Below are 27,686 nucleotides of genomic sequence, written 5' to 3'. Positions count from 1 at the left end.
TTACTCCCAAGTCAAGCCGATGGCAGTGAGAATCCCAACAAAAGTTTGAGATATTTAAGAAAAAACTTTATTTGTGACTTATTAACAAAACACATTACCAGGTTGATGGACTCTTTAGAACCACTATTATCACCTCGACAATAAGCAGGTGTACAAAAGAAGTTTATGAACAGATTTGCACTGTCACAGTCAACTAGCGTGTGCCACCCACGGCCACACCCAGTGACCGACAAACATTCACTATACACAAGCGGCGAATACATCGACAGGGTTTTTTTTTGTACTTTCTATTTTTTATTTTTTTTGGTCATCTTTTTGAAGTTTTTTTTTTTATCTCTACTAAGCAAGGAATAACCATGGGGTTTGTGTACATGAGTTCACAATAGTGTTTGCTTGATCATTTCAAAGCGTAACACAAGTTCAAGGGTTGATTTTCTGTAAAAAAACTAAACAAAAAAGGCATTTCATAGCGTAACACAAAAGCATCATGTATATATAGAAGATTGGATTTTACAGCAGTAAAAAAATGTGATACTCTTAGGTTTTGCCACAAACTGCGTTACTGTTGGAGTTTGAGTGCGTATTGGATGCGTATCGCAGATTTGTGGTTTCAGTACACATTTACCGGTGAAATAAAACATATTTAGGTATATATAGTATTTATATAATATCTGTTTCCTTTGCTTTATAACATGCAAACAGCCACTTGGTGATCTGACAGCACAGGAGCACACCTGACGGACGGACAGGGGGACGGGCGGGGTCAAGGACGCGTGAGCATGGTTTGGTTTGAGCACCAACAGAGACTGGAACAAGGACAGTTCTAAGAAATGAGATGATAAACTTCCAGTTCCAATGCCTGAATGCTCAAATGTGTTTCAAATGATGTCAAATGTCAAATAATATTAGCAACGAGCCACAAAAACTTAATTAAAAACTAAAGATGTCCCAATCAGCATATTGGCCTCTGATCCCACTCGGATTTCTGATATCGAGTTCTAGATTGGCAGATCACAAGTTGATCCATATATTCTCAAAGGCCGCCACACAGATAGGCTGGATGTCCGACTCAATAAATTTGACAACCTTTCCGGTACCTTTCTATCTATCACTCTCGTTTTTCTGCTGTGGCATATCAGCCTTGCTAACCGCTGTTTGGTCCTCAGATGACGGATTCAATTTGTGGTATTGAATGCAGCTCTGCTCGTACCACCCCCTTAAAATGGCCATTTTGTAGACATATTTTCATGATACAATGCAGAAGTACTTCCACGTGACTACTACTTCCCCTACAGTTCAATATCCGGCCTGCTGTAAAAATGAATCACCCATCTCCACTCAATAAAAAAAGGCATGGAGATGGGGACATCTCTAAAGAAAAAAAAACAACTGCTCACTGATGATTGCACCATCTCTAACCATCTTGGGGCAAACAATAAATGCCTTCAGCAAAAACGGAAAAATCTGCCAACATTAGTTTTATCCGATTTGTAATCATTTTCCAGAACCTCGGTGAGGGTAGGGATGTCGATCGACAGGTAAATTGAGCGCTTTGTCTTTTGGCTCACCACGAGGTGATGCTGTCAATGCAGCGATCTAAGTTGCTACTCTCACCTACGGTCATGAACTTTGGGTTGTGACCAAAAAGACCAAATCCCAGGTACTATTTGCACAAATGAGTTTTCCTGTAGGGGGGCTGAGCTGGTCAGATTGCCTCCCGGACACCTCCACAGGGAGGAACATCCGAATGGTAAGAGGTCTCGGGGAAGACCCAGGACACACTAGCCACGTTTACATGGACCCAAATATTCCAATTCCATTCGGGTTATTTGCTCAAACGGAAAGAATGTAACCTTTGTATACACCTCATTCTGTGCCAATCCGAATGAATATATAATCGGATTCACAGGGGTGGAATATTCCTTTCCCCAATCCGATTGAGGTATCTTGTACCCGCTCAAACGGAAAGTTGTCAGACTGCGTTCTTCGTGGTGTTTTTCTTCTTCTGTTGTTTATTGGCGGTTGGCAAGCAGCTTTGGTGTGCATTAGCGCCATCTGTGGAACAGAATCTAAACCCTTCTATACGCCATTCACAAGTCATTCATAAGGTTAATTATAAAATTTTAGCAAGATTGAACTTTATCTTTTCCTGTTCCCGGGTGCGTTCTTTCAGCGAATGCTGAGATATGACGTAACACGCAGCTCCAGACGTTCTTCGATTTAAAAAAATGGAGGCGAGCAATCGGCACTGGACTGCTGTGGAAAGTTTGTTTTTGATCCAAACTAAATTTCAAGACTGGACGAAGGAAAAACTGGCAATACGGAGTTATTCCAACAAGTGAAAGAAAAACTGGAGGAAGTCTGTATCACGTGATGTTGGTGTTTACGTTATACTGGGCATGCCCCATTGACTATTCTGGTTGATTATAGCGACGCATGTAGACAAGAGATTGGAATATTCCTTTCCATGTATACCATTGCTTTCGGAAAGGTCATTCGGAAAGAGAAAAACTCCTCATGTAAACATGGCTATTGTCTCTAAACTGATCTAGGATGAAGTCCCTACCATGGATAAACAATAGAAGACGGCTGGATAGATGGATTGTTATCAGCATTCCGATAAGCCTCAGATTGGCCGAAACTAAGCAATCATGGCAAAGGTATGTATGTTTGATGAGTGTGTAGTCTGTTTATGAATATGCAAAGACACGACAGTGACAGTCTATGCAAGGGGAATGGTTTTCCAGTACAGATGGTATTCCCGACTGTCTATTTGGGCATATGGGACTAGTAGAGGGCAGACAAGCAGCGGGCACGCACGTCCTACAAGCACTGAAGCAGTTGAGGCGGTGGCAATGGACTTGAAGAACATCTACTGAAACATTCAAAGACAGAAGTAGAGGGAACGTCCCCACTATACAGCCGTATAATTTCACTCTCGTCATCAAGAACGCCATCGTCCATCAGTCTTGGAGCGTATACGAGGGAGAGTAGCGTCCCATGTTTGTTTGAGTTGGAGAGTCAGTGTTTGTTTCTAGACTGGGGCGGGGGTGGGGGTGCTGGTGCACAGCTGGCTTGAGACCCCCAGGAGAGCTGTGCTGTATTCCAAGAAAAGAGGCAAATGGTCAGGTGGCGGTTGCATCAGCTGCACATACTGAATGTTCCCGAGTTACACTGCATCACTGGAGTACAAGCGGCAACAAGAAAAGAGTTAAGCGAACAATAAAGCCGGTGCAAATGATACCAAGTCACACAATTGAACTCACTAATATTAAAGTGTGTTTATCCTTTTTTTTTTTTTTTACCATTCACGTTATATCTCTAAAGGACTATAGCGGATATTTTGAATGATTCTCAACCATTTCTACAAATGACTAGTACTTGGTGTCTGTCCCTTTTCCAAAGTACCGTAAAATTCTCGTGCAATTCAATTTCTCAGAGACTGAGCATGTAAAGACTGTTTGCCCGAGTACGATGGTACTTTAAAATGGACAGCCATGTCGCAGAGGATGGAATTAGAAAAATACAAAAACTTACCGTATTTTCCGGACTATAAGTCACACTTTTTTTCATAGGTTGGCTGTTCCTGCGACTTATACTCCAGAGCGACTTATAAATGAAAAAAGTGTTTATTTACATGAAGACTGGACACCTTTTCTGTTCATGTTTATTTTTTGTGTAGCTTTACTATTATGTTAGCATATCTAACACCTATTCAGCCTGTTCTCTATTCTTTTATTGTTAGAACTTTCCTTCCAAGATGACGTAATGTCTGTTTTGGTCAAGTAGTTTGTAAAATAATGAATTATACTCCAGTGCGACTCATGTATGGTTTTATCTACCTAATTATGCATTTTTGACCTTGTGTGACTTATACTCCGGAGTGACTTATAGTCCAGAAAATATGGTATATTACACCTCATGGTCTCATCCTTTGTGGGCCGATGATGACTCTATGGTCAAACGATTACTGTAGGTTACTTACTGTAACTGGTAAAATGATTTCATACTTATTTGTAATCGTCATGCTAAACCTAGTTGCAGCCATGGAATGTCCCTTAAAGGAAAACTGCACCTTTTTTGGAATGTTGCCCATCACCCACAATGCTTATGTGAAAAAAGAACACGTCTTTTACTTGCTGAAAAAAATCATCCAAACACCGCCAACTGTGCTTCATTTTGGAGACGCGAACACCAAGAAATGACTTTTCTGGCAGAGTAACACGGCTAGATCCACTGGATGGACAGTTGTCTGTCTGATCCAGATTTTCCTAATAAATAATATAATCACAATTCTTTGTTGATAGAGTCTCTTGGAGCAGTGTCTTCCTCGCCTCTCCATCGAGAGCCACTCGATTTCTCTCGAGCGTGACGTCTCGCTGCTCCGACGTTTTACCCTTTCTTTAACCTGTAGCTCATCCTCCATGTGTTAGGCTAAGAAAGATAAGAAAATAAGACTCTGGATCCTCATTTGTCCTAAAAGTAGTCATCAGCGTCTCATACAGTCTGCAGCGATTGGTGGTACCCAACACAGGAAGTGCTCTTTATGCTGTTCGGAAGTTGGAAGTAGTTAGTTGCTATGCACTCTTTGAAATCGCTGCGCCCAGTCATGCTTAAAATGACCAAAGTACTTATAATAATATGAAGAAGAATGACATTTTATCCTGATGTGGCACAATAAGGTGAAAGACGTGTTCCTGTGTGTCATGTAGGGATTGGGTAAAACGGGTAAAATTCCAAACAAAGTGCAGTTTTCCGTGACTATAGTACAATCAAATCTTGCAGTTGTCTAACAAGCTGAACCTGGGAACAAACCTTGGCATAGTTGGTGCAACCATGGGTAGATCCCTAACCCGTGCAATGTGCCGTTACACCGAAGGAGACTGAACGGTCGTGTTGCTCGTGTCAGCCACCTAATTCTCTTAAGGTGCTAATCTCATCGTCCACATGTCAGTTGTTCCTGTTTCTCATTGTTTTTTTTTCTTACAAAATTGCTGAATTTCATTGATGCCTACATATTCTGAAAAGAACAAAAAAGTCACATTTTTTAGTTTGACTGAAAGTGGGGTGCATAATCGGCGGCATCGTCTGCCGGCAATTGTCAAATACAAATTGCTCCTTTCTATGTTTTTTTTTTTTGCCGTTTTGGTTTTCATTATACAAACTTGGGCATGGTGAAGAAATCGGCAGGGTAGATACTAAGCCCATAAAATACCTTTTAAATGTACGTTTGAATAGAATCAACTTCTACTAGTTAAAGTTGCAGGCCAAACGAGCCGTAAGGAGAAAAGCATTTGTTTAGCAGGTTTGCTTGCTGCAGCGAGCCAGGCTGGGCCGAATGCCTGATTGGCAACAGTACGGTGTAAATATGGCATTTAATGCATATGGTGCAAAGACGATACTGATTTGGCTTTTTTCTGGCATCATGATATTAGCTTGAAATGGCCCCTTTCACTCCTCCCCATCATCTTTTCCTTTATCCTTCTTTTCCTTCTTATCCTTCTTCTTCTTCTTCTTCTTCTTGGCTTCGTCCTTCTTCCCGAAGCTTATGAAGTCACCTTTATCGTCAACAGGGCCGGGGTCATGGCGGATGGAAATGATGGCGGGGGATCCGGGGATGATGAAGGCTTCGGGAGGAATCTCGCCGGGCTTCAGGGCCTGCGGCGGGCCGTAGCTTTGTCCGGCGCCGTACCGGAAGTGCCAGCTGTTGCTGTTGACACCGGCGCCGACTGGGGGTGACAGCTCGCCACCGCCCTCTCCATCTAGCAATGAAAAGACATGCCTCATGTCACATCAAGTCAATCATGAGCATTGTTGGACAGAAGGGACTTGAACCCACGGCAGCTGGATTGTCTAAGACATCTGAATGAAAGGTCCATTTGTGGTCGACTCCATGCCCCGAGAATACAATATCCAATGTCAAATTATTTTCTGCATGTGAAACTATAAAAAAACATAAAACAAACAAACGCTTTCTGGAACAGATTCATTGGATATACATGATTTCTTGATTTCGGAAAAATGGATTTGGCTAGAGTTGGAACTTCTGGAATAACCGGGGTTTGACTGTACATATTTTTAAAGACAAATCTTTCTGTTGCTATGAGATATTAGTCTCAGCTAGGAATGGTTCCCTTTCTATTTGCTTTGCTTTGATTAAAATATATATTTGGTCCTTTCATGACGTCATCATGTATTCAAAGTATTTTCATTGACATTCATGAAGCAGTTTTATTTCAAAAACATGACTTCAGCTTTTGTAGCTTTGATTTGTGTCCATGTTGGTGTAAACTTTGCCCATCTTCTCTTGTCAATTGGATATTGAACGTTGTTAGGAGCGGCACCGTGTCACTTCATGGAAATGGCGTTTTGGTACCGAAACCTGGTACCGTTTGATTTTAGGTGAATCGCTGCTTGGTAGAGTTGGGCTTTCTTTGGATTTGAACACTTCTGATTGCGGTTCCTGAGATTCTGGATTCTGTATTTTTAATTACACCCAACAGGATAGCGCTTTTATTTTGAAGGCTGGAAGTGTTTTGCGTCCCTTGATTGTCCCTCGACTGTTGCAAACAGAGACGGACTGTCCCAGTAATAAGATTACACCAAACTTCCACATCCTGAAACCTGGCTTTCATTGGCTTTCATTTTATTTTTTGACGTGGGTTTGCAGCCATTTCTTCCGGTGAAGAAGGCATTGGACTTTGGAATTGAACAAAAAATCGGAATGTTATTCCCGGTTCTCACTGATGCTTGAGACTGGAAGCCCAACCCTTGTGCTCGGGAGTACTGTCTGAATTTGCTTAGTACCTGGAAAAGCACCATTTCTGTACCCATCCCTAGTCCCTATTTTTTCTGTTTATTTTATTTCTACAATGTGCAGGCCCATAAGAAATGGTCGCTCACCGAGGTTCGACTGTATAGCGCTGTGATAAAATGAGCACACCCCACATTTAAAGGTACCATAAATGTATGCGTTGGAACTTTGAGGACAGATAAATAGAAGAGAAGACTATGTATAAGCAGAATACTTCTATTCTAAGGGAGGATGGACAAATGAATTTTTTGAACATTTCAATCTTGGGATCTGGTGTCAGATGATTGGGGCAATGTAATCTTACTCTGAACAGGTACAATTGGCAAAATAGATAAGAAATTGCCATGAGGGGTCGGGATCTACACGCAGAGATGATGTGCAGCCAAATAAGATGGCAAGGTGAAAAGGTGACAGATGAAATAGTAAAGGGACTGTGAGATGAGACCAGAGAGATGTCGACAGCGAGAGGCATAGCAGTAAGGAAGACGGGGGTGGGGGGCGGTGCTTTGCAGACACCGTGCTCTCAGGCCCACACCAGTTCTCTCTGTGCTGACCTACTTTCGGGCGGGATTTTATTTAGATCAAACAGACCCTTGCCAAAAGATTCTTTTTGATTTGTCTTTGTAGGCTATTTATGACATTACTGGAATGCTGAAATGGTTTCAACTGCTGTCCCTCTGGGACGTACGTACGCCGTTACACACGGTCTGGTACAGAGCTCCTCCCCCCTCGGTTTTAACGACTTCATCAAGTCAATTACATGCATGGACATGTACCAGCGGCCACAACAATAGACTGCACGCCAGTCAAAACATTGCTACAGAAATCATCCTAACAACGCAGCACGCCAATTTCAAGTCGCTATTCTTTCAAATATGTTGTTAGACGTGATGCTTATTATGAAATAGTAACTTGGTGACAGAAGCGTGTAGTTTGGGCATCACCAAAACCGAAAGTAGTACTTGATGTTGTTAGGACCAAGAGGAAAAAACAAAAGAACATACTGGAATCATTTGAAAATATATGCAAGAATTATAATCTTGTATTTTTACATGTTTTCACAATCTGCTAAAAAAAAAAAGGCACACAAGTTAATTACCCGGTGTAAATGAGCTTGATTAATGATGCATCAGTGTCAGATTAGATGATTTTATCTCACCATTAGTCGAGTAAATCCCCTAATACAGTAATGCTGGTCTGTTTTTGAGGATTATGATATTTGGTATGTATTTAATCCCGCTATAAATCCACGGAAGGGCTCTAGCATTTGGAACAGGTCTTGTTTAGCTGCTGTCACTGGTCAGGGAGGAGGACATGATGAGTAAGTTCAAGAGGGCATTCAGGACGGCAACCTATCTATCATAATTTGGCCTGTATTTTTTTTTAAACAAGACAAAAAAAAACACAGTGGAACCCTGGTTAGCATTTCTTTTCTTTAGCTTTTATTTAGCTCTTATTTTCTTGGAACCACATTGATATCGGAGAAGTAATCAAAGATCACACAATTTAAAAGCAGTTTGGAAACAGCACTGGACAGAACAGTGTAGAGAACATCTAAAGTCTACTCATAGGAAACTGTACTTAGAAGGAGAAAAAGCAGGTTTTCTATGCTCTCTATACTACCAAAAATACTCCATTAATGTATAGGGAGTGCTACTTGGTGGAAATTCACTCATCACGGTCAGGTCCGGAACGATTAATGGTGATAAACGAGGGCTGACCGTAGAGTAATTCTTTTCCATTTTAATCAGGTGAATATTGGCTAGAATAGTAGAGCCGGAATCCAGGATCAGGTGTACATGATAAATTTGACTGTATGAGCTTGGGAAGCCGGCTATTTGCTATTCAGCCCCTGCCTCATGCTAGCCTATATTTCACAGGAAACATGCATCAGAAATGGATTACGGCGTTGCTGCAGCTAAGCCGGGCTGTATGGCTGCTTGAGGCGGTTGCCATGACACCTGATGTAGATAAGCGGCTGTTTGAAGCCTCCTACTGTAACCTGCATTTAAAACGGGGGCTACGCTATTTTTCCTCCCCCAGTCCGCCGCTCAAGGATTCTGTTCTTTCCCCCCGTCCTTGTCACCGCTCCATCCTCCTCCTTTCCGTCTCTAATTCTCCCATTCAGAGATAGGAGCGGTTGCCATGGGAACTGCCTTCGCCCACTCCCTGCTGATGGAGGGTGCGGCTGCTGCAGCAATCGCTCAGTTAGACAGTGTTGCCAGGCAACAAGTCACATGGTGTTCCCTAGCAACAACACCACTGCAGGAACTTGCCAATCCTCTTAACCTTTCTCACTCTACACCCCCCCCCCCCCCCCTCGTTCCCTCGCCCCCGCATCACCCCTCTATTGTACCTCGACTTTGCTCTTCCTCTTCCTAAATGACTTCCTGTGTTCAGGGGTTTGCTTTTCTTCACTGCGGCCTCTTATGACTGATAATAGCGTCTGTCATCTTCAGTCTTCTCCTTTCGGCCACTTACATGAACACCATTTTGAGGGTGCGGAAATTAAAATTCATCACCACTACGTCGGACTAATTCATCATCAACAATCCGCTGCAGACGTCTCCCTGAAAAAGCCAACCTGGCTCCAGTGTATGCCTCTGCAACCATGCAGACCGATGCACCGATGTTACACAAACGCACGCTTCTTCAAGACAATATTTGAGGATTTGCTCAGCCAAGGAGGCAGATTTCCATCTGCTCCAACAACTGGCACAGATTGTATATCCAACACACTATTTCAGAAGGAAATGATACATATAAATATGCCTTACAGTGGCAGACATGCAGCACAGACACCGGTGGAAAATGGCAAGAATGGAGACTTTGCACTGCTGGATCTTAAGGAGCAGGCTCCAGCATGCCGACGACCATTAAAATCAGATCAAAAGTTTAAGACCACATAGAAATCCACAAAAGTCCCTTAAAATTTGAATAAAATGTCCAAAAAAGGAGCGACGATCAGCGGTGCCATTCCTGTTAATCAGCTAAATGGGCTGGTGCTATTGTTCCCAAACTCAGAGGCGAGTGGGAATGTTGCTCCAGATGCCGAAGATGGCTTCACAGAGGGCATCCATCATCTGGAACTGGTTTTTGTAAACTTTCCTGACCATCCATCCCCAAATGTTCACCACTGGATTTACATGATGGTGGTCTACCAGAGTGAGCGTATTCCTCTGGAAGAAGTCCTTTGTCAAGTGCAGAGTTGTCTTTACCACACAGACAAGGGCCTTCAGTCCTGAGGGATGCAGATGCTGTTTGACGCCCCTGCACAACCTGAAGCTCTATTCTTCTATTGAATGATCATGATGATGGAAAACATCTCAGGTGGGATCTCCTTGTCATGCCAGTAACGGAGACGACAACTTTCTTCCACCTTTCAATGTCCCATGTTTGGTGTTCTCCCGACAAGGCCTTTCTCGTCGTCTCTGGCAGATGGCGTCTCATGGTTATTGAACTACACTGAGCACCAGTAGCCAATAGCATCCTTTGGGTCATGCCCGGTGGATTATTCAGGGTCTCCTACTTGACTTTTTTGATCATCAGGATGTTTGAAGAAGCAATGCTGAAAGACTGCGAGAGACTGTGCTTACGCAGATGAACAAACCCACTGCTTTTTGCCTTTGAAATCAAGAGATCATGACAGTGTGAATACCTGACTCCAAATCATATTCAATCCCCATTTTTGGCCAAGATGTTGCCTTTCAAAGGCTGTGCTCTCCAACCTTTGATCCTCCGATGAACGTCTTTGCAATCCATTGTTTATTGTCTCTGTCCCATTTCATCTTTTGAAGCTCGACTTAGAAGTTTTGCAACAGTGCAAAATGCACATTCTTGACATTTTTCAACTGCTCTTCAAATTTTGATCAGGAGTGTATTTTACCATGGAATCACTGAGAGAGTGACTGTGATGAAACGTCTCACCCTGCCGTTTGTTGTAATTCCTAATGTCTGACAAGAAATCAGTGAACCAAAATCTTTTTTTTTTACGCCGAGCTGTGTGTATAAATATGTAAGTATATAAGTGGAGGTCATGTTTGGGGTCGGCACTGTTTACATTTACATTTACTTGTGTTGTGCCACAGATGTTCATCCTCACCGCCCATGTGGTGTAAATCTTTTTTTTTTTTTTTTTTAACAAAAAGTGAACAAAAACATCTGTTTCGGTCTGCGTGTCTATGCGGCGGTTGTTATCTCTGTTTCGGTGCTCGTCCCTCGGGATTTTAGATGCTCAGCTCAACTTTAAATGCATCTGACTGTCATATAATGTAATATAATGTAACTGTTAATCAGGATTTTTAATAATTTTGCCATATTTTTGAGACATAAAAGAATAGGTCAACAATTTTTTCTCATGCTAGCACAACTTTGGTTCGCACCATTAATCCAGTCCTGAATGTCCGACCAAAACATACTAAACTTTTCCCATAAGAAATAATGTAAATTCAATGAATCCCTTCCAGAAAACCCAAAATCTAAACACAAAACACATCTTGATAATTTCACTATTTTGGTTTTACATGCGGAAAACAACAAAATGCATATATATGAGGAAGGAAAGATGTCATTGTTGACAAAGACAGCTTGGTGGCAACTAGATCAACATGAACACCACCTTCTTGTTTTGCTATGAGTTATTTCTTGGATTCAACAGTGTTCCTCCCCTTCTTGACTAAAATGCCTGCACTGGCAACTTTCTGGCTTATTTTGCTTATCTTGAGTCTTGTGGCGTAACTGTGTTTGTTGGCAAAGAATTACCACTGTATTAACACGCTAACACTTCAATACATAAATACATCCAAAACTTAGTTGGACTGACGCAGTGTATTAATAACACTGCTAGATCTGTGTTGTATTGTATGCTAACCTGAAAATGTACTTAAACCGTAAATGCTCTACCTTGGCAGGAAACACGCTAACCAAGGTTCCACTACATTAGAAAGCTAATCAGCTGCTAACAAGGATGTTTTGTGGTAAAAATACATGAAGAATACAGTTGAACTCACGTACTGTATTAATAAAATGACAAAATGTGCCATACTCCAAGCTAACTGCAAAAAGTACCCAAACTGAAGGAAAATTTGGGTGTAACTTTGCCATAGTAAGTGAAAAACACACTAACCAAGGTTGCACTCTATTAGCAAGCTCTATTAGCTTGCAAAATTTTGTATCGTATGCTAACCGGAAAATGTACGCAAACTGAGGCAAAATTGTCAATGTTATCCAAAAAACACTAACCAAGGTTCCAGTATATTAGAAAGCTAATCGGCTGCTAACATGGACGTTTTGTGATAAAAATACATTAAGAACACAGTTCTTATGCAGTGTATTAATAACACAACATCATATTGTACGCTAACCAGAAATTGTACCTAAACCAAGGCAAAATGTGAACCTGCGTGTACGCTAAGCAAGTAAGTTCCACTGTACTTCTTTCATTTGTATGAAAGTAACTTAATCGGGGGAAAGCCTCTGAATAATTACTACAGCGACACAGTACTTAAAATACACAATATTAAAAGTACACTCATTATTACAATCATTAATCATTAATTTGCTTTTAGCTACATTTCCACTCACCAGCAGCACTGGACACAGTGGGCCAATTCTGGACCAGCATTCCTTGGGCGCCCTGCATCACAGAGGCCTCCTCCATGTGGACCGAACTGAAAAGCACAAAACATCAAGTGAGAGACGTCCAAATAAATATTGAGTTGAATCAGCTGCTTTTATGAAGATGTTTTTCATGCACATGTTGAGAGAGGAGTGCCTTCCAAAATATTGGAACATGTGTTCTATTAAATAGCACTTTCAGATGATTTGCTAGGATAGGTATACTGCATTTAGAGGTGAAAACAACATGAAAATGTTGATGGTCATCACCATAAGCCAGAACAAATGGGTGTTATAACATTCATCATGGCGGCGTTCAATGTTTCAAGATCCTCCGTTGCCATAATTAGCGTGACTGATGAATATCACGCTCTGACAACAGAAAAGGCCAAATGCCTTCATATGGTGTCACATGTGCAAGTTGCTGGGACACACTACGACAGGAATAAATGACATGCTAGCAATGCCACAGCCTACGGCCGTCTTTGCATGCTTGTGTTTTTCTCTCTCACAGAGTATTGTTCCACTAATGCATGTTGTAAGGCCCCAGTGAAACCTTTCTCCGAGATAAACACCTGAATGCTTTTAGGTACATTACCATCTCCATGTAAGCTTTTAGGTACATTAGTATCTTTGTGTTTTTGCCAGGGAATTCGCTCTAAGCATCGTCGAAAGGAAACGTTGAAAGGATACCACATGTAAGCAATCATTAGCGTCCATGTCCTCATCAGTAGGGTTGGGTACATTGGTGGGTTTGGTGGGTCGGGTCAGGAGCTACTTTTTGTTGACACCCCCTTTTGTTGTTGAGTTGGGAACAGGTGTGACTGACATGTGTAGGCCTGTCACGATAACACACCTTGTGGGTGGATAATTGTACGATTAATTTTCGACTTGCGTCATGTCACATTTAAGCCACTAGATGGCACTTAAGTGTAGTGTACCGGTGTGATGCTATATTAGCTACGAATCGCTGGGCATTACCAGCTCATACGCCATTCCAAGTCGTGGTGCCAAAACAACTACACACAACACCGCAACAAGTAGATGAAAAATACAGACACTACCAACGTATAATGCAGAATATTAACCAACTACTATGTGCATGTGAGCTGTAGTCATGTGCTTTCCAGCCATTTACAAAAATAGCAAAGCATGCTGGGAAACAGAAAGTGAGTTTAGATGGTAGTCATCCTTTTACGTCATAACATGCTTGAATACAACACTATGGCTGCTTAGGAGAGACAATAAAGACATCACCACTTCCTGTGCATGACAAGGTGGACTACACCGCACGATATTGTGAACGCGCGCCATTTTGTTTTTCTGTTTCTGTTTCGTTTAATATTTACTCTGCCGAGCTGACAATGGGTGAAAAACAAACAATTGTAAATATGAGAGAAGATGGAAGGTCAATGAGAACCATTGCACAAATTGGAGTTATAGCCAGCCATCCTTCTTTTTTAAATCATTTTTTATTATTTTCATAGTCAGAGCATAGAAAACCTAAAATGTGGTTTTTAACATTATTAGAGCCCTGTCGACACGAAAAACACCCTTACATTGTGTAACTCCTACAAGAACTCAAGATCAAGCGAGCTAACCAGTTAGCCTGGAATGTATTTCTTTTCAAATTAACAAGCAAATAACTTACCACTTCCACACAGAATGGGAGGAGAGCTTTTATTCACTTCATGCGTTGTTAAGGGAATGTCATGTCAATGTTTTGTGTCATTACTGCCACCTAGTGACCCGAATATCGCATGTCACTCGTATTTGTATATGTTTTGACTAATAACCACCAAACAGCCATCAATTAGACATGACATACCGCGATTGTAGATTGATATGTTCCCTTCTGTATCATCACCCATCCATTTCCTATACCGCTTATGCTTATTAGTGTATGCTGGAGCCTATCCCAGCTGACTGAGAGGTGGGGCGAGAGGGGTGAGAGGCGGGGTACACCCTTGACTGGTGGCCAACCAATCGCAGAGAACAACAACCATTCACCCCATGGACAATTTGGAGTTGGGAGGAAATCTCGATCCCGATCTCCTGACTGTGTGGCCTACATGTTCACCACTCGCCCACTGTATCATCATAATTAGTGAAGTTAGCATAAAAGTGGACCTCCTCTGGCAGGGCCCTCTGCAATGCAGTACATCCAGAATCTCTTAAGTGCAAGACTTGTTATGTTGGGCGGGGACGTGTCATGAATACAAAATGGTTATGTTCACTCCAAGGAGTGTGAATGTTCTGCTTTTACTTGCAAAAATGCTACTTTAGTGTGTCAGAATATGGCAGGAAAGGACTGGTGTCGTTTTTTTTTTCTGCACTGACGACTCCGGGAATGTGGGTCAGTGAATTCATGGCAACATGCAAAGTGTGCGAGGAGTAGAAGATGACAAAACGCCTGTGTTTGGGGTTAAGTGTTAACGAGAGCGTCTCCTCTGTCCATGAACATTACAGGCTCTGACATTCTCGAGATGGCGGCGGCAAATTGCGGTGATGATTTATGTTAATCCACATCATGTTACAGTCTCCTGATGACATGATGCACATTAGGATACTTCCACACCATAGAAATTAACACTAATTCCCAATTAAAGGCCGCACAGACGCCAGCAGAAGACTGCACAAATGAACAGTCAGCATTGTTAGTATGAAATTATAACATTTCACTACAAAGAGGAGGAAAAAAACTCATTAGTCTGTAAAGTTCCGGCTGTCCTCGCCTCACATTTGCAGAACATTTCATTCCATACGCTAATGCTACTTTTTGTACCCTGATCATTACAAACTCGAGGGCCAGATGAGGATGAAACAACTACATTCTTCTTCAAAAATGCTTTGCTTGCTTGCTAATGAGAATGTCTCCATTAAAAATATTTCATTATAAGACAAATGTGGAAGCGCTGTTCTATATTCAGATCTCATATAACGTCTCATATGTTTGTTATTGTTGGAAAACTTTAACTGGAGCTTGAGCAGCTTTCTATAAACAAGAAGCCATTATGAACCTCCTAATTGAATTGTTATGTTTCAGTGTTATACTTTCTGCATAACGCTGCGTCTTACTCTGTCTTTTTTTGGATACAATTTACACAAACAATTGCAGTCGGCGCTGGTTTAGAACGGTGTAGTCGGATCCAGACCCAACCGAGATTCAAGGTTAACTACAATTCAAGGTTAACTAATGGAATGTTGGAGCATTCAGCATTATTAGAGCCCCGTAGACATGACATAACACCCCTATAGCAACCTTAACACTCCTATTATTTACTGTTTACAATACACATACTGTTTACTGTCGAATTTAGCCTCCAATTTATTTATTCTAAATTTAAGAAAAGCCAAAAACCATCATGTGTGACATGCCATGGCTGACTTCATGGCTTCATGATACTTCACAATACTACATATTACTTATACATATTTCAACATGTTTTATTTGTTAGTTACGACTTCATCAAAGTACGATCTCTTTTTTTAACAAATCAACTTTATGATAATAAAATGATAGCGTTATTTTTTTTTAAATTACACCTTTTTATTTATTTTAATATTTTGACTTTATTTTGGCAAAATGACTGCTGATGTTTACATTTTTTGCTGTTTTGTTGTTTTCTTGTTGAGTTATACCCTGGCCACACTTTGGACACCCGTGGGTGACTTGATTGACTGAGACAACGAGGTGAAGAAAAATAATTATTAGCTGCGAGCCCTCGTCCCAATACTTTTGCCATAAAGTGCATTAGCAAGTGCTGTATTAACCTGAGTCTAAATGTCCTCTGCTGTCTGTGTTAACAAGTTCACACCTCCAGACAAAACGTGTATAAATACACACAGAGTGCGTGTGGGGGCAGTTGTACGCGCAGACACTGATGCGTGCGTACATCAGCTAATCTGAGAAAGGTCATAACTCATTCGTCCTTCATGCTTCCTGCTTAAAGACTGCAAGTGGCCAGGGGGTGGGGGGGTGTTGTGGGGGGGCGGGGGGGGGGGGGGGCGCGTTGTAAATGGCCTATATAGTGTTACACTGCAGAGGACATGTGCTAAGCATTCACTGATGAGAAAGGCCCTAAAGGGGCAGAACGACATGCTGGGGGTCAAATATGTCATCCTGACAGTGGCAGATGCTAATATGCAATATACTATATTTCAGGCTCTGCGGGGAGGGGGAGTTCATGGGAGCTTTTGATTGAGAATATGATCAAAGTTGCACAACTTACCTCTGCACCCCCGCCCTCAAAGATGCAGAATATCGCCAGTCAGCATTTGGGGCTTTTGGCTGAGCGTGCAAGAGGTGAGCAGAAAAGCAGATGAGAGAGAGAGAGAGAGAGAGAGAGAGGGAGGTGATGGAGAGATAAGACCAAAAACAGTTGGTTAAATCTCATACAGCTCCATGAGTCTCATCAATTAATCACGATGCACACCCCAGCTCTGGATCCCACACAGACGTACATGTTGATATTTCAGCACATGCATGCAACAGCAGTCCTAAATAAGCTTCCTGCTTGTCTCCGAGCCATATGTGTGTGTGGGGGGGGCTTTGCGTCTGCCCCTATTAGGCGGGGATGTAACGGCCTTGCAGGCTTGTGAGGATGTGATACTCCCCGCAGACCTGTGGTAAATTACAGCCCGTAAAAGCAATAAGCAAGAGCCTTCATTGCCACGGCAACCACACCCTTTGCATCTCGTCTGAAGCGAGGAGGATCATTGCCACAAATGCCACTCTTGCCACTTGTACAGCCTCCATGAGACGCGACGATGCCTTTAAGTTCAGTGAAGAATGCGCTAATGGCCTTCCTCATTCATGGTCATTAAGTTTGTTTGGCCCTTTCAGAAGCATTTTCCATGTGAGTAACTGAACATCCTTGACTGAGTCAGCCACGACTGGTCTCGTGTTGGTCGGACTCGTCACCGGCTTATTACCTCCGCCTAGCGCAGCGCGGAGGTTCTGTTTATTTGTTTGTGTTCCAAATAGCTTGAAAAGTTCTGAATGGATTTGGGTTAAATTTTCAGAAGTTGTCAAAAATGGGCAATGGAAGAACTGATTGAGGTTTGAGGGGAACTTTTTAAAGGAACATTGAGAGATCGGACCATTTTTGGCATTTGGGCATATAACTCCACAAAAAAAGTCCTTAAAAAAAATCAGGGTTTTTTGCAACAGGTTCTACAAAATATGAAAGACCAAATATCCAAATAATGGAATTATTATAGATAATGTGAACCAGAACAATAATTGACAGTTACCATGGTACCCATTATATCATTGTATGGTTATATCACCTCGTACTTCGGTATGTGACAAAAATGAAAAAAAAAAATAATAATAATACATTAAAAAACTAAACTATATTAGGAAAGCAAGAAGTGAACAAATGTAACAGTTACTGATTGTAAAAGTACCAGATGGAGGGGTAGGATTTAATAAGCTTTGCTTCGTCCTACTCCTTTTGGACATGTGGAACTGGGAACTGATTATGGGATGCACTCAATTGTAATCTGATGCATGTTCAAATAAAATTAAACCATTACCATTACCATTACCATTACCATTACCAATAGAGACCTTTGGAATTCATTACGGAATTCATCATGGAAGACAACAAATGAAGCTCTAAACATGCAACAAACGCCATGATATCCAGCCAAGACACCGGAATGTGGAGTTTGCCGATGGATTTGTTGTATCTTCAAAATTGAGCTAGATCAAGAAGAAAATGCCATTTTTGTGAATAACTACTGACCTAATATTGATATCATATTCAATCCAATTGCTAATGATATGTTTTCATGGTCAAGGAACCTAAACGTTTAGATCAAATAAATGTCGGACGAATATTTATGCTGTAAATCACAATATGGGGGATCTGTGACGCTTGGCAGAGGTCTGCGCTAAAGGGGCCACGGCTTTGGACCTGAAGAACGTACAGTAGCAAGTGTCCCAGATAAAGACGGCACATAATGTTCAGTCTGTGCAATTCATAGGGGAGTATTTTCTGCAGCCTCTTTGACAAAACCTAATTTGCGGGTCTGAGCAAAAGAGGCTGGAGGTTAATCACATTTATTTCGCTCCACTCGACTCTGTGAAGCATTTCCCCAACATGTAACAGATGTACAGGGGACAGCTTTGTGGATACCATCAATATACCAAATCTCCCGCTACAACTGCTGAGCAATAGATTTGCGTATCGATGTCCTGTATTATTGATGAGGATCAACCCATGTGGCGACATTAGGCCTCTGGTTATCAACTGAATGAAGTCCATCCATCTATCCAGGGTCATGGGTATGCTGGAGCCTATCCCAGCTGTCTTCGGGCGAGAGGCGGGGTCCACCCTGGAATGGTGGCCAGCCAATCACAGGGCACATATAGACAAACAACCATTCACACTCACATTCATACCTATGGAAAATTTGGAGTGGCCAACTAACCTTGGAATGTGGGAGAAAACCGGAGTACCCGGAGAAAACCCAAGCACGCATGGGCAGAACATGCAGACACCACACAGAGCGAAGAATCGAACCCAAAGTGATGTCCTAATAGTCCTAATATTACAGCGTAAAATTATCATTTTCACTTTATTCTCGTCAAATTACTGCAGATTAAAAAAAAAGTTTTCTCTTTAAATTATATTTTCAAAGCGTGCTTGGCTAATAAAAAAAAAAAATGCCACAGGCCGTACTTTGGACACCCCTGGATTACACTATTAATCAAAACAATTAACTTCAGCTCAATTCTAAGGAAATAATCCTTAGTTGCATCCCTGGTTGCATGGAATTATGAATTGAACTATATAGGAGCAACCAGCAGAGGGCGCAGTCCACTCAGATGCAACTTGTTAGTAATAGTAAGCCACGAGGAAGACCTTTATGAGCTAAAAACCTTTATGAGCGTATATTGTGTACTTTATTGTCTATGGTCCTACCTACGTACGACACAGACTGGCTGTGAAGGTGAATGGAGTGAGGTTCCCCAGGCTGGTGGAGTGAACGCATCACTTCCTTTGTGACATTTCAACTTTAGTGTCGCCGGATGACGTTTTCAGCTGCAGAACTGGCATTAGGCTGCTTTTAAAGCGAGCTTAATTAATATTAAATTTATGAAACTGAGTTTTAAAATGAAGGTCCCAGGGGAGTGCAAATCTTACAAATAAAAACAAAAGTGCTGATGGATGTTTTTACTGTTGGCAATCCTGATTAGGTTTACTAATTGAATGTGTAGCAAATGAGCAAATCCAGAACCTCTGATCTTAATTTTCCTCGACAACTAGTCTTATAGTAGCTTCTATGGAGTCAATCAACTGTAAGGTCCGACTGTCAGGCCCTGGTCTCGTTCAGACACACCACTTAGTTCAAGCCCACTTGCTCAGAGAATGAGCAAAGAGGTGAAGACTACATGACCCACTCCGAGCGTGGATGTGATGACAACCTCAAATGGAGACTCAAATCTCTGAATCATCAGAAAATCACACAGCGCTGTAGAAAAGCATCAGGACTGACGTTAATGCGGTGTGAGTGCTGAGCTGGGCGAGGCGGAGCGACTGCACGGGATGAGAGAAGGATTCAGTTGTTGGCTTCCGTGCCAGAGGCCAGCGACAGTGTCGCAAATGGGAACGTTGATAAACATTTTAGCTGATGTGAGACATGAACGCACACATCTTTGTCTTTTCCGTGCGTTTTAAAATGATAAAAACAGCTCAAAAGAGGCGTCAAAAGACATTTCCACATATTTACCAAGCTACTTAGTCCTACTAAGCTTATTTTTATTGTTGTTAACATTGTGACACCTAAGAACTACGTCACTGGCGTAGTGACACCTCGGCAGACCATTAGCTGCCGAGCGACTAGCTTCACCACAGACTCGCTCACAGCGCCTCAGGCCACGAGCCAAAGGTAGCGCTCCATATTGGATCTGCTGCCACTGCTGCTGTTTTTGTTTTGGAGTTGGAAAAGCTAACGCTAAGCGTAGCGTTCATTTTGATGTTGCTATGTGAAATAAATGCACTCAGGAAGAAAGTAAGCAAAATACTATCAATCAAGGTTTTGGGGGGGCGGGCTTACCAGGTGTGTCACATGACGTCCCATAATTCATTATCTGCCTTTTTTGTTGCTGTTTTTATAATAAGCCATCATAAAGCATACAGCAGTCATGCAAGCAAAGACACGACGTGTTAAAACTTACCTCCGGGCAGATTTGCAGCGACGCATCGGGCATGCTCAGTCTGCGTACAAATCCACTTCCACTTGTAAAGAAGCGGTCGGCTCCGCTGCCCCAGGTGCCACTGATGGGCCGCCCTGTGTTGTAGAACATGAAGGTGTCGCTGCCAGAGGTGGCTGTCAGGCAGGTCTTGTAGCAGTAAGTCTTGGTTAGGGAACCATTTCCACGCACCTCGATGTAGTGAGGCTCCACTTTAAGGTCCCTACGGAGCACCACATTGTTATTCGGCTGTCCTGCGGCGCCGCCGCCGGGGCCGCCAGCACTCACGCTACTGTTCCCGCCATCTGGAGGGGGCTTCTGTGACCCACAGCAAGGGGAGCAGGACCCAGGTTGGGTGCAATAGGCGTGGCAGCGGACAATAGCCAGCACCACCACGGTGACCAAGAAAACGAAGGTGGTGGCGCTCAGAGCAACAATCAAGTAGAGGGTCACGTTTGAGAAAAGCAGTGTGCTGTGGGGTCGGATGATCTTCTTGGGGTCGAGGACCACCTTGGTGGTCACCTCAACAACAGCCACATTGATGGTGGCGGTGGAGGAGAGCGCAGGCTGGCCGTGGTCCTTCACCAAAACTGTTAGCGCAAAGGAGGTGGAGTTGTCTTCCAGGATTCTTCGAGTGGTCCTGATCTCACCTGTGTGTTCGTGCACCTTGAACAAGTCCAGGTCAGTGGCGGTCTCCAACACGTACACCAGCCAGGCGTTTGGACCGGCATCTGCATCATACGCCACCACTTTGGTCACCAAGGCGCCGGGCTCTGCGTTCTTTAGAACCGTCTCCAAGGAGCGCGTGCCATTACCCGGAGGTTTCACGATGAGTGGCGCGTGGTCGTTCTGATCCATGACGTAGATGTAGACGGTGGCGACGCGACTAAGCGGAGGAATGCCCCCATCTTGGGCTTTGACCTGGAAGTGAAACTCTCTAAGTGATTCATAGTCGAAGGCTCGCAGGGCATAAGCCTCGCCAGTATCGGCCTTCACGGACACATACGAGGTGACGGGAATGCCGTGGTTGTTGTCATTGAGCACCGTGTAAGTGATGCGTGCGTTCTCCTTGATGTCTGCGTCTTGAGCTTTCACGGTACACAAGGAGGCCCCGGGGCCGTTGTTCTCCGTCACGTAGACCGTATATGATGTCTGCTCAAAGCGGGGTGGGTTGTCATTGACGTCAGCCACGTCCACCTGGATGGTCTTCTGAGAGGAGAGAGGAGGGTTTCCTCCGTCTGTGGCACTCAGCGTGACATTGTAGGCATCAACGGTCTCGCGGTCCAGGAAGGCTGAGGTAACCAGGGTGTAGTAGTTTCTGAATGACTTGATCTTGAAAGGAAGGCCTGCGGGGATCTCTAAAGTCACCTGCTTGTTGGCGCCGGAGTCCCGATCAGTGACGCTAATGAGGGCCACAACCGTGTCGGCTCGAGCGTCCTCCCTCACGGGGCTGGACAGGGACGACAGCACAATCTGAGGGACGTTGTCGTTCACGTCCACCACTTCTACCACCACCTTGCAGTGTGCTGCCACCGCCCCCGGACCTTTGTCCATAGCTTGGATGTACATCTCGTACGAGTTGGTCTCTTCGTAGTCCACGTTGCTTCTTACTCGTATTTCTCCCGTGTTGGTGTCCATGCTGAACATCTGCCTCACTCTCTCAGGAGTGTAGCTGCTGAAGGAGTAGTACACCTCGCCATTGGTGCCCTCGTCCAGATCCGTGGCATTGAGTTTGATCACCAGGGTGTCTTTGGGCGAATTTTCCAACAGTTTCACCTTGTACACGGAGTTGTCAAACACGGGGACGTTGTCATTGGAATCCAGGACTCGCACGTTGATTTTGGCGGTGCCCGTCTTCTCGGGTGTCCCGCCGTCAACGGCGCTCAAAATTAACTGGTGGTAAGGCGTTTGCTCCCGATCAAGAGGCTTCTTGAGCACCAGCTCGATGTGCTTTGTATTCAAGGAGGGCTTGTTCGATACCAGCGCAAAATGGTCATTTGTGCTCAGCTGGTATATGCGAACTGCATTGGAGCCGATGTCAGGATCCTGGGCATTTTCGATCGGGTACCTCGACCCCGGCAAAGCAGATTCTGTGATTTCAACCTGGTACTCGTCCCTGGGGAACTGTGGCGCATTATCGTTGGCATCCACTATCTCCACGTCAACATGGTGCTCCTCGGTGGGATTTTCCACCAGAACCTCCAGATTGATGAGGCAGCTGCTGGACGAATCGCACAGCGCCTCCCTGTCCATCCTCTCATTAACAAGCAATTTGCCATTTTTGGGGTTGACAATCACGTAGCGCTTACTGCTGCTGCTGGAGGTTACCTTGATTTTTCGGCTGGCCAGCTTTCGAATATCCAGCCCCAAGTCATGCGCCAGATCGCCAACCAGTGCCCCATTTTCCAGTTCTTCCGTAACAGAATAGCGCAACTGTCCACACGAAAGGCCACAAAACAAGGAGAATATCACAAAATAATAAAAAGGCACATGACTCCCTAGCCGGTGGCATATCCCCGCAACAGCCATTGCAAACTCATAGGATCCGCAGACGGATTAAACGCAGCCTTCCGCCTCTTTAGCTTGCAATACCTCGCGTCCCAGCACCTCATTAAGGTGGGCTAAATGAAGTCCGGCTGAATGGAACAGAAGCGGCTCATCCATTGTCGGAACCGGCGGTGGCGAATCCTCTCCAGGGCACCCATATTTTCTTTGTCCGTGATGCGTTTCGTTTTTTTTGTCTCCAATGCGCGCTGCTGACGGGTGTGTTTCCTTGCCACTGGAGCAGCGAGAGCCGTCAAATAGCGCAACATGACCATGTAGTACTTCCGCAAAACGACAGCATCTTCAAAATAAAATACAGGCTGACTGTGAAGTGAAGGTGCATTCCATAAAGTCAGTCAATTCAGCTTGGCTATTATAGCGTACTTCGGTTTAACTTAGCATAGATACGTTACTCCGTTTATTACGGATATGAATTCAAAATTATCCGCAAATTGTTGACTATTTTGAAAAGCCTAGCCAGAAGTAACGCCACCAATGCTTGCAGCATGACCTTGAAGGCAGCATCCCACCCGAGCGCGCACTCAGACGCTGGCTCCCCTCCTCCCTCACCGCCCAGTTCTCTCTTCCCGAAGATCCAATGTGTCGGTTATGGGGATGATAAATACCCACATAGACTCGTATTAACCGTATTAATGCTATAAAAGCTAGTGCTCAAACGGAAGGCCGTTTTGCCTTGCCTTTTGCCAGCCTAACATGACACGGAAATGTGTGCTGCAATGAAACGCATTTGGGGTGTTGTCCGTACCACCGCAGCTTAAGGCGAATGTATAAAAAAAAGCGGGCTCCATGCTTTCTCTCTGCAATGGAGGACGCTTCATTTGCCGGTAGCGATTCTGTGGTGCAGCCTACCGCATGACGATCATTTGGGCAAGGCACAGCATGCAGGGAGAAAACATTGCGCTGGCAATCACAACCTTCCCTCCGCATGCATCACTGTCAGTGGTAGACCCCAGACTGTCAGGTCACATCATGACATTGAAGACGCCTGTGGTGGACCCCGGAAAGCAGACGTATCACGTTCCCTCGGGTCCGCTTCCCAGGCAGGCAGACACATGATGGGTTTCATCCATACCGTGGGTGGCGATGGACTGTTCATTTCCTGCACGGCCTAATTAGGCGGTGGTGCATTGAAGGGGTGGGGTAGGGGGCTCTACCTGCAATGAAATATCAATTCATGGAGTCTCTTATATTTTTGTATTTGAAATAAATACACAGAAATAAACGAAACCCACAGGTTGCCAATCTGTACACGATAACCCGAGGCAGGGGTTCTTTGTCTGGCGCTCTGCTGCATCAGGATTACATAAGGTGAGGACATACAGTCAGGTCTGTCATGCAGACTGCATGGAAGGATTGGCTATGGCCGGGTTTCTCTGACCAATCACAACATGAACCTCACCATATATACTGTACAGCTTTGTGTGGGTGCAGTTTCCCATAAGGGTCCACGCCACGGTCCTGGATCCCATATACGTATCTGCAACCGAGGGCCACATACTGAAAAATGAAAGGGCCACTTTATATATTTTGTAAAGCATCTCTTTGTGAAATAGGTCAAACTCATTTTATGACCATGACCTTTGGCCTTTGTTGCCTTGCCCCCCATTTTTGTTGTTGTTTTTAATATTTTAAACTTCTTAAATAATCATTGTACATGACTTTTTTCCATAATATGACACCATACACCATAACCTAACCTAATACCCACAAAATTTCAATTTTTTTAAATTATTTTGTTTCTCATGACTTTGACTATGACTTTTACAAAATAACATACTTGAATATTTCAATAGTATAGCCATAGTATACAACTTTTTTTTACTTTCTTTTTGTAAAATTTGCTGCTCATAATCTTTTTCACTGCTGTTGTTTTTTTAAATTAACTATTTCAGCTTTCTTCTTGTCATTTCCCTCCTCTTAGTTATGACTTTATCACTTTTCTGCAACCAAAATGTCAAAAAATTACTCAATTTTGTTTAGCTTGTTGATTTATTTATTGCGACTTTTAACAAGTAACATTTAAAAAATATCTAAACTATAAGCTACTAAAGTGGTATTATTTATCTTCATAAAATTCTGACAATATTCTTGCAATTTACCAATTAAAATTCTTTTTTTTTTTTACAATTTTCTTCTCCTAATATTTTGATTTTTTTTTAAAATAAAATTACTGCTGATTTTTGCTATTTAAAAAAAGTTTTCTTGTTAAATTATATGCTATGGGTCAATAAAAACTTGTAACAACAACAGTAATTACAAAGATTGGTGAGGTACAGTGCACTTGTATCGCCAAATAACTGGTTCATGTTACTGGAGACATACATATGAGCGGTGAGTATGTAGTAAATTCCGAATCTATTGGCCCCACGCCCGTAAACTCCCCTTTAAAGGGAATAGTTGGGGCAAATCAATTCAGCACTATGGACAGCTCCTATACTGGGCGCCATTGAAACACGTGCGGTCCTTGTTGAATGCACCTAATTGGCTGAATTAAAGGGAAATTACACCCAGTCACGCCTGGTAATAAATGAAGTTATCGCCTTCATTTGCTGATTCGCTTGATCCGTGACGATGCATGATGCATGTTTACAAGAAGATACCGCCATTAGCTGCCACTCACTTCGGGGGGGGGCGAGGTTTTTTGGGGGGGGCAAACCAGGTGACATAAATGTTTTCACACCCCCTTACCACCCCTACCATAACTTTTATCATCAGTATGTTGCCGTCGTCAAGGGTAGCTACTGCCATCGGGATGTGCAATGTGCCAGTCTGTCTCTTGTTGAGTAGCTGAAAAATGCTGTTTCACGTTTATCTAAGAAAAGTAAGATACAAGCTAAGTATGGTATGTTTAACCAGCCAAAAAAAGTAAGCATAACATACTTTCAGGCAAAAACAATGTATGGCCAGCAAGAGACACACGCTTGGAGGTGCTGGATGTGGCTATGTAAATTGCTAACACTAATTGCTAGCATATACATGGGATTTCCAGTGTCAATTTGTGTGCATTTGTTTTCACTGATGGTGAATGTCACAGAGGAATAATATGCACTTTATGGAAGCCGTACAATTGTTTTTATAATTTTCCATTTCAAATGTATTTTTGCTCATTTATTTCTTTTTTTATTTGTAATATTTAATTTATTTCCAGTTTGTTTGTTTTTTTTTAATGTAGATTTATTTCATCTAGTTAATTAATTTACTGGGCTGCACGGTGTCCGAGTGGTTAGCGCGCAGACCTCACAGCTAGGAGACCCGAGTTCAATCCCACCCTCGGCTGTGTGGAGTTTGCATGTTCTCCCCGTGCATGCGTGGGTTTTCTCCGGGTACTCCGGTTTCCTCCCACATTCCAAAAACATGCTAGGTTAATTGGTGACTCCAAATTGCCCATAGGTATGTGAGTGTGAATGGTTGTTTGTCTATATGTGCCCTGTGATTGGTTGGCGACCAGTCCAGGGTGTACCCCGCCTCTCGCCGGAAGACAGCTGGGATAGGCTCCAGCACCCCCGCGACCCTCATGATAAAGATAAACGGTAGAAAATGAATGAATGAATGAATTTACTATATTTTTTATTTGGATTTTTTTGTATGTCGAGTTGAACCCGCTAACCCCGCCCCGCTCCGAGGGGGCCACGCCCCACTATTTGAGAAGCACCTCCTACAACCACATTATCTGTGGTTCAAAACGTGTTTCATGTCAGTCAATGTCTTCCCTTCTTTGCCGAGTGCTCCTTCTTGCTTGCAGAAATCACTTTGGGATTTGTTGCGTAAGCCCCAGCACATTGTGTTACCATGACAACAGCATGTTGCGCTGCCAGTTGTGATCACTGTCCTAAATTTCATGTGCACTCCTTGCACGGAGCTGTGCTTCATGGTGTCAACATGCTATATATGCTATACACCCCCCCTCAAAAAAAGCATCATCTGCCACAGGCATCACTCAAGATGGAGTCCAAGCTGCGGTGCACTTAGTTGTGTACCTCCATCAGACCTCCCTTCAGTCATTTGGGAAAACAAGGCAGAAATAATCTAATCGTTGCAATCCAAATTCTCTCTGAAAGGAAACATCGGTGATGTCGGGTGAAGGCGACGAGACGGATGTTGTCATCTTCGGCCTTTCACATGACATTCTATAACACATTTCTACTCAGGTGTCGCTTTCCAGATGGGAATGACAACCTGTTCATATCTCTTTCCGCAGCATTGCAGTCACTGACTTATCTCTTCTCACAGGCTCAAAGAAGAAAACACACACACACACACACACCGAGGCCATTCTTCCTTTGAGTTGGGGGCCCATCGGCACGTCACAGGGCGCCTGTCGACTTTATCTCGGCTCTCCGCTTCCAGCAGCGGCTCTAGGTAATAAAGACTCATGACCCCATTGTGCATGGGTTCCAGCCAGGCCATCCTCCCTGCTGTTCTGATTCCCTCTACAAATGGGTCAAATCCTGCTCCACACGTTATGTGCTCTGGCCGCCTTTGTTT

The 27,686-nt window shown here is 43.4% G+C and overlaps 1 protein-coding gene across 1 annotated transcript; it reads right to left on the bottom strand.

Moving 5' to 3' along the window:
- Nucleotides 1-44: 44 nt before the first annotated feature.
- Nucleotides 45-23,413, bottom strand: LOC131132347 (protocadherin alpha-C2-like). Its single transcript, XM_058077888.1, has 4 exons — nt 20,622-23,413; nt 16,663-16,721; nt 12,398-12,483; nt 45-5,762 (listed from the first exon to the last, which is right to left on the bottom strand). Exons 1-4 carry the CDS (start codon nt 23,163-23,165, stop codon nt 5,452-5,454), a joined length of 3,000 nt encoding a protein of 999 aa, XP_057933871.1. The 5' UTR covers nt 23,166-23,413; the 3' UTR covers nt 45-5,451.
- Nucleotides 23,414-27,686: the final 4,273 nt, after the last annotated feature.

This window comes from Doryrhamphus excisus, chromosome 7 (genome assembly GCF_030265055.1).
Source record: "Doryrhamphus excisus isolate RoL2022-K1 chromosome 7, RoL_Dexc_1.0, whole genome shotgun sequence".
Lineage (NCBI taxonomy): Eukaryota > Metazoa > Chordata > Actinopteri > Syngnathiformes > Syngnathidae > Doryrhamphus > Doryrhamphus excisus.
This window is presented reverse-complemented; position numbering and strand designations above follow the sequence as displayed.